Genomic DNA, 8572 nt, shown 5'->3' on the forward strand with positions numbered 1-8572 from the left:
ATTTTGTTTACCGGAAGTAGGTAGAGTAGCAACACTTAAAAAAACCGTGAGAACAATGGCGGCGAAAAATCAATTTCAAATCTGACGTTTAGTAGAGTCCGAACTTTTGCGAAGGATAACAACAAAGCTGAATTATTTACGACGTAAATAAATAAGCTTAATTTTCATCTCATAAAATGGAAACGTTGAATTACTCGTGCTCTTAATCGTTTTAAGTTCTCAGTGACATTAGTTCAGTGATAATTTGTGTAAACTTTGCGAGTTTTGTTGTTCATGTTTCTATTGTAATCGATGATGTAAGAAACTGAAGGACGAAGCTAGGCTTTGTGGGAACGCCGGTTGCTGTTATTGTTTTGTGCGTATTTGTTAGTTGCTCGCCATGGAAGGTGAGGAAGTCGGGTTGATCGGTGCGCATGATAAAGATGAGAACGAGAGTAGTTCTCACTCTACACCGCAAGAACACAAATCTTTTGCGGAGTTCGCTAAAGACAAGCTCGACAGTGGTGAGTTAATTGAAATTATAATTTAAACACTTGCCTTCAATTAAACACGATTTTTAGATATTTATTAACAAATTTAGCTATTACTTTTATTACTTTCTGCCTTGTAAATTCTCTGTGACTTAAGTTTACTTAAATTTAAAAAACATTTATATAAAAGTAAAAATAAAATATGTACTTAAGTACTTACCTATAACAAGTACTTAGTCCCTAAGATGACCCACTAACCATCTTTAGTACCTATCAAACCATGAGATTAAATAATCATTTCTACAAAAAACATTATTACAACCCACTGATAACATACCACCTTACATCATGATCCAATAAAATAACCCCACTCCATTTACCCAGCGGGCCGCGAGCTCCGTCGCCGGCTGCCCATGGCGGGACAGATCGGGGCTCACCTCATGCACCCGCGCCGCCTGCTGCTACACTCCACTGCCACCCAACATACTGATGTGGTACTCACCTTCCCTAAAGGTAAGACGCAGGGTAATTTATCTAGGTACCTAACTAATTTATGAATTTTGTCTTTATTCCTTAGTGGTGTACTAAGTAGATACTTACTATACTTTCAGTAAATTTATACAATTTTTTTACGAGATAAAAGTACCTATTCTTCATCATTCAAGAATGTAAGTTAGTATGGACTATTATATTATGCATGTTAAAAACATATTAACCTTGTGCCTATTTACCCATTTTAGGGCTAAATAACGGGCCCAATTCAGCTTTGTGTTACTACATTAGCCAACTATTTAGTGGCCTATATGTTTGGTATAATTTATTGGGCCCACTGTGTTTATTTAATGGCTTATAATAACGATAAAAATCTTGTAGGTATGATTTAGTGGAATTTCTGTTAAAAACATAGTTAAAATATTGTACAAGGTAGGTTTAGGTATATTTTGAGTATGAGAAAAGTATAAATGTGTAGCTTTTTCGGTAAGTATCTACCTAAATATAAACAAAAACATACAACAGTACAAGTACCTATTACGACATTGATGATTCACCATTAGATGACCTAATTTATAAGGAACTGATGAATGACCTTGCAGAATACTTTTCGTAGTAGTTACCTATCATTAATTCAAGTTCACCTACTAGTCTACTAGTGGTATGTAACTATGTACCTTGAGATCTAACATATTAGTTTCATTTTATTGCGCCGAAAAATCCTTCTGTAGTAATGTTATAAACGTTAAAGTTTGGAAGTTTGGAATTATATTTGTCATTCTTTCACGGGAAAACCGCTGGACTATTTTTTTTGTAATTTTGTTTGATGTCTTAGTAATTTTTCCTTGATTAATACATAGGATACTTTTTTATCCCGGAATTCGCTCGGAAAAAACTTTAGGTGAAGCGAAGCTCGCGGGAAAAGCTTGTCTTCTATGTTTTAGGTGACAAACACAATAGCTAGACTTGGTTGTGATACAATTTAAATTAAGTTTGTGAAAGACCACCATGTTTCATACAAAATGACGATACGATTGGTGGCTCGCTTACCCCTTTGGGGATTACAGTCGTGAGCATTATACATATCTCTGAATCTCACCCCTAGATCTACGTATAATACTCGTAAAAACGACACCATCCAATGGTTACGTTGCCGGTAACAACTTTATTCTTTACGTAACTTGACAGTGAATCCATTGCCAGCACTTGATCCGTATGCAAATAAATCCGAAGCAGTAACTCTGACTTTTCGACTCCTGGAATAATCTGGTTTTTATTATTTAACTGATTATTATTACGTGCTGAAGGTCTCGGGTTCGATTCCCAGGTGCAGATATTTGTTTATAGACAGATATTTGTGTTGATATGTACATTTATCTTTTTATCAGTGTAGATATATTATATCAGCTGTCCAATTGGTTGGTACTCATATTATTACAGGCTACAGGTAGTTTGGGGTCGGATTGCCGTGTGTGAGTTGTACCCACATAGTATTACTATCTTTTCCGCGAGATCTTCACATCGATTTTAAATGGTTTCCTATGGACTCATGGCTACTTTGAAAATGAATAAACAAATATATAACGAAGCAGGAGGGGGCCCGAGCGTTCGTTATCATCATCATCAGACATGGCACGTGGTGTACGAGTAGGTGGACACATAAAACACAGCGGTAGTTCACAATTAAGATTTAATAAAAATCACAATTAACAAAACATCAAAGTGAAATCAACTTAACGGCACAGATCAACTAAACTAACACTTCACATGTACAGCACTTCACAAATACCACACTTTCCAAGAAACGCACGATCAGTTCCCAACACGTCTACTCGGTAGCTTGCCTCCAGCACAAAGTGAGGGACCCACCGTCCCGGTCTTCATAAAGTAAACGGTTGGACTCTGACAAAGCGCGCCAACGGCACACTTCGCGTCTCTTCCGGTGTGATGTCGGTAAAGCAGGTCGTTTCCACGATTACTAGGTATCATGACATGAACAATCTAACATCTACTACAATGACATTCGCAGCAACTAGATATCATGACAGTTTCACGACATCCGCCACAACCAGGTATCATGACAGTACCATGACATCGACCACTAGTATCATGTCATCTCCGAAATACCTATATAAAACAGTCAAATCTTTACTCTTTATAATAGTTGTACTTATGCGATTGTTCGTGATCGCATATCGGTAGTGCAGGTGCCGAGACAGATTGCCCCTGCAGTGAGCGAGGCACAAATGTAAATAGCTGGGGCTCGAGTCTCGTTCGTATTCATAGATTCCATAGGCGTAGGCGTGACTCGCGCGAGCCCTGCGCCAAATTATCCGACTGCTTATTAGGTATCTCTGTTCAGAAAGAAAGAAGAAAAAAATATTTATTTGACTCAGACAGCAATATTGATATAATTATAAACAAAAAAGAGACGTAAACTAGTTTATAGGTAATTTAATATATTATAAACTATATTTAATATAATAAGTTCTGCATGTATTTTATTAAAAAGAACTGGGGCCCTTCGCAGAGTCAACACGAAGTAACACTTTCATAAAAAAAATCTATTAGCAGTAAGTAACATATTTAATCCAGGTTGTCGGCTTCCTGCATACCAAAATTCATGAAAATCTGTAAATTCGTTTTTACGTTACAATACAAATATCCATGCTGGAATTTTTTGTGTTTATAATATTAGTAGAATAGCAGGACGAAATATCCCTACGCTGGACTTAGTTTTAAGTTATCTTTTAGGTACCTGTGTCACAGTGTGTGACGACCGAATGGCGTAGTGGTTAGTGACCTGACTACTGAGCCGATGGTCCCGGGTTCGATTCCCGGCTGGGGCAGATATTTGTTTAAACACAGATATTTGTTCTCGGGTCTTGGATGTGCCCGTAAAATGGCAATAGGCCCGCCCCCTATTACATTGGGACTAACACAACACTCTGGCGAAAAGTGGGTGCAGCAATGCACCTCTGCCTACCCCGCAAGGGAGTACATTAGTACAAGGCGTGAGTGCGTGTTTTTTTTTTTTCTGTGTCACAGTTTCGCTTATCCAGGTTCCCAGCCATGTCACCTGGGAACCAACACTAAGCTCGGTTAAAAGCTTTTTCATGTTTAAAAGTCCTGCAGAAATGTTGTAAAACCTGAAATTCAAAGCGGATTTTTTAAATGTAAACGGAAAGACTATGCTACATATAAGAAATATGGAGTTTATTAAATAGTATCGAGAGGTCTACTAGTGCAATGTAACACTAACAAAATTACAAAAACAACTAACTATAGGTACTTGCATGATCTACTAGACCATACTTGTCAATGGTGTCTACAATCTTGTAACGATAAAACGCTAAATAAGTCCGCGTCCTTAGCAATAATAGATGTCATATTTCATCATAAGCTAAAAGTAGCCTTCGACTTTTGCTATATTGTAGTCAATAAAATATTGTCCCTTATTGTTCCCTAGTAATAATACCTTCCCTCTTCTTTCACACAATTTGTTTCATATTTATTTATGAAGACCATAAAATTATCTTGGAGATGATGTATTTGTTTCGGCGCTTTGTTTTAGAAGTTGTAACAAAGTAAATGCCTTCAGTCTATACCTAACTCACTATACGAAACATGATATAGTTTTATCGAGTCCTTTAATTTACCCGTGGAGTTATTAATGTATTTAATTTTATTTTTTATTTTTATTTAATTTTGTGACATGTACTGAATATGGATCACTTTATCTGAAATAAATGAATTAAATTAATTAATTATTCTGTGCCCGTGGGACTTTCAGAATATAAAGAAAAATTAAGCCCAACTATATCTCCATTCGCTATGTAGACCCGCAAAAAATGTTACAACAGCTACAACATCCCAATAATGAAATTTTACTTTGTTGGTATTCAAATTCAAACCATAATAAATACAACATACTAATTATTTTATATTTAATGTTCCTCCAAAGGTCTAATGCTCCGCTAACGCTGACTTGCAGAAAGGGACTTTAAGCTAATTTCGAGCTTAAAAATCTGCCGTCCTACGGATAAACGCAGTAAGTCGGGTTTTTTCCGAAATTGAGTTATATATATAGGCGTGATCACGGTAACGAGATCTACATTTTGATCTTACCCATTCGTTTCTATCTCTTTTTAAAGCAATTTTAGCAATTTTATATTTACAGTAACTTGGGATTTTTTTTTTCGTTACTAAGCATGATTGAAGCCTATCCACTTACTGCAGAAGTATTTATTCAGTGTCCATGTCTTAAATGCAGTATGACATCTATACGACTAATATGACGAGTAATATACAGGATAAAAAATTGAATTTAGCCTAGCTAAATGCCAGTAAGAAGATATGCTACATTTAGCCTTAGCAGTTTCCAATAATTATACTTATTAGAGTTATATAGTATTAAATACAGTATGATGCCATACTGTTATTTAACTACGTACAAGCCAAAATTTTATATTATTGCTTAAATAATATAAATACAGTAAGTCGCTACCCTGCATATATACTTAGTAATGATCATTAGGTATTATGTTCTGGATAACTTACCTCAAAGACAGTACGATGCCATACTGTAATTGTAGTAAGTTAGGTAATCAATTCTTACTAAGTAAAGTACGTATTGTACTGAAAGCAAAGTAGCTATACTGTGTTAATGTTAAGACAGTGGTTATACCTAAATGTTTCGGTTTACGTATCATGGGGGAAGTAAGGTAGCTACACTGCACTCATACTTACGAATCACCTATGTACAATTTGATGGTATAACGTATTATATCAAGTATAAGTCATTTCTACTGCATGTCTATTTAGCTTTGACATAATGCTACGTCATTAATTCAATGCAGTAAAGTTGCTTTACTGTGAACATGATAAAACACTGATCTAAATTGTCCTAATAATAGTTTCGTAGTACATTTTAATAGTACTTGAAAGGAGAAAAAACTAATGTTTGTGATTTCACGGATTTTGTGGATGCCGTTCAAAGATCAAACTCGAGATTAAATACGGTAAAAGTAATGGATACTTACGGGTGATTTTTACAAATACTGTGACTTTCATTCAGAACAAAAGATGCGAGCGCTGAAAGATCGTGAATATGTAAAGAATTTCACAGTTGTTAAGGTTGTGCGTGGTGAGTACAATTTGTACTACAAAATATCACACACTGAAGAAGAGTTTACAAGTCTAAACTTTTTGCAACTAAAGATTTTAAAACACAAGGCTTTCCCTGAGCCCGAAAAAAGAAAATCTCCAAGAGGCGTAGCATCGTCTAGAAAGGAGAAAATAGTAAAAGATCTGGCTCCGCTGATGCTACCCAGCAAGAGACCATTCTGGAGACATTTGCCTACGAACGAGGTATCTGCTAATCTCTCAAAAGAGTTAGATGATTAGATTTATTAAAACTAGATTTATTGTTATTAATATACTTTTCTTCAGTGTGTGATCTTTTGTAGTTAATTAAGAAGAAAGTTTTATGTTTTATGTTGATTGTATTTTTAATTACATTTTTATTTTCGTTGATTTAAATATATGTTTGAAATGGGTACACTACATTAATCCGAATTACTTTTTTACGAATATGAAAATAACGATTTTTAAAATTACGAATTTCATAGTTCCGAATAATTCACAATCCCGAATTTCAAGTTTCCGAACAACGAAAATCTCGAATAGATAATAAACGAAATTTCAAACAACATATTTATTAAAATGACGAAAGTCAATTTTCCGAATATTATTATTTCGATGTTTTAAAAGTACGACCTTTTATTATAACGAATTGTTAAAATTACGAATCCCGAAGTTTTAATATTCCGAAAATACAAATTCCCGAATGTATCTTAGTTAACAAGAAATAGTTATTAAGAATAGTGTGTTTATTAACAGCATAATCCGTATACAATTTAACAATATTTTTTAAGCTATATTATGTGAAACGCTCCGCTCCGCTTCGCTGCGCTCCGCTTTGTTTTTCAATATCTATGTGCACCTAACACGCTCCTCCTCGCTTTGCTCGTCGTCGCACCTATCTTTAGGTTTAGGTCCTAAGGTTTTTAAGGTTAAACACCATAATATTCCGAGCAATTGCTTTGCTCTATATTTGAAACGCTCCGCTCCGCTTCGCTGCGCTCCGCTTTGTTTTTCGATATCTATGTGCACCTAACACGCTCCTCCTCGCTTTGCTCGTCGTCGCACCTATCTTTAGGTTTAGGTCCTAAGGTTTTTAAGGTTAAACACCATAAAATTCCGAGCAATTGCTTTGCTCTATATTTGAAACGCTCCGCTCCGCTTCGCTGCGCTCCGCTTTGTTTTTCGATATCTATGTGCACCTAACACGCTCATCCTCGCTTTGCTCGTCGTCGCACCTATCTTTAGGTTTTGGGTCTAAGGTTTTTAAGACGTTTACGGTTTTTTTGTCAATATCACGAATTATCACATTTTCGATCGGGATTTCAATTTTTCGTGTTTATAATAAATCGGTATTTTATTTTTCGTATGCTTAAGTAATCGTATTTTTTAACGTTCGTGTATTTGACAATCGTAATAACAAATCTTCGTGATTATAATATTCGAAATTATAATTTACGTGATTTTAGAATTCGGCATTTAAAAAAATCGGTATTGCAATATTTCGTAAATTACATATTCAGTGTTTTCAAATTCGGAAAAAAGTTTTTCGGAATATTTGGGTGTTCCCGTTTGAAATATTTGTAATTCTATAAAGAAGAAAGTTTTATGTTTAGTCATTTTGATTTACGATTTGTTAATTATAATGTTAAAGCTGGTTACTATAAAGAATATTTTTTTTAAGTTTCATTTTTATTTGTTTTGATAGAAAATGTACTGAAGAAGTACTTGTCTGTGATTTTTTAAAAATTAATAAGTATTAAAAAAGACTGAATAACATGTTAAGTTTTAGTTAAGAGTTGTTGTTATTGTGAGTAACATAAAGAAAACTATATCACATCTGCGAGTTTATTTCCATAACTAAGAGACAATAAATATTATTTGATAAATATTAGGTACTTTACTCAAGTGTTTTTTTAAAATAAATTGATTATTCATAGTATTTGTTTTATTGCCACTATAATAATAACAAACTGACGGGTAAGTAATACGAGGTATACAAACGAATGGTATAACATTCCCAAGGTATACGCCCATATGATATAAATTTATTAAGTATAACGATCACTGTGCATAACAAACGAAAGGCATAATTACTAAATACATAATTTCGTAAAGAATAACGTTCAAAAAGTATAATTTCAATTGATATAACGATTAAAATGCATAACGTTTATAATATATAACGTTTATAACATATATTCTACAACGGATATAATTATTATAATGTATAATGCACAAAAAGTATAGAAGATTGTCGTATCGTATTTTCATTATCATTGATGTTATGTGGGGGGAACGCTCCGCTCCGCTTCGCTGCGCTCCGCTTTGGTTTCGACGAACATGTGCACCTAACACGCTCCTCCTCGCTTTGCTCGTCGTCGCACCTATCTTTAGGTTTTGGTACTAGGGGTTTTGACATTATTATTATTATTGACGCTATGTGGGGAGACGCTCCGCTCCGCTTC

General features: G+C 34.7%; 1 protein-coding gene across 1 annotated transcript; it reads left to right on the forward strand.

Annotated features, from left to right (window-relative positions):
- Positions 1-63: 63 nt before the first annotated feature.
- Positions 64-2853, forward strand: LOC125490825. The gene is made up of 3 exons (XM_048631170.1): positions 64-503; positions 855-983; positions 2738-2853. Exons 1-3 carry the CDS (start codon positions 380-382, stop codon positions 2851-2853), a joined length of 369 nt encoding a protein of 122 aa, XP_048487127.1. The 5' UTR covers positions 64-379.
- Positions 2854-8572: the final 5719 nt, after the last annotated feature.

Source organism: Plutella xylostella, chromosome 28, assembly GCF_932276165.1.
Source record: "Plutella xylostella chromosome 28, ilPluXylo3.1, whole genome shotgun sequence".
NCBI lineage: Eukaryota > Metazoa > Arthropoda > Insecta > Lepidoptera > Plutellidae > Plutella > Plutella xylostella.

Coding starts and splice junctions, on each gene's coding strand:
- LOC125490825 (XM_048631170.1), top strand. CDS start 380: ATGGAAGGTGAGGAAGTCGGGTTGATCGGTGCGCATGATAAAGATGAG. Junction 504..854: donor TAAAGACAAGCTCGACAGTG/GTGAGTTAATTG, acceptor CCATTTACCCAG/CGGGCCGCGAGCTCCGTCGC. Junction 984..2,737: donor GGTACTCACCTTCCCTAAAG/GTAAGACGCAGG, acceptor TCACATGTACAG/CACTTCACAAATACCACACT.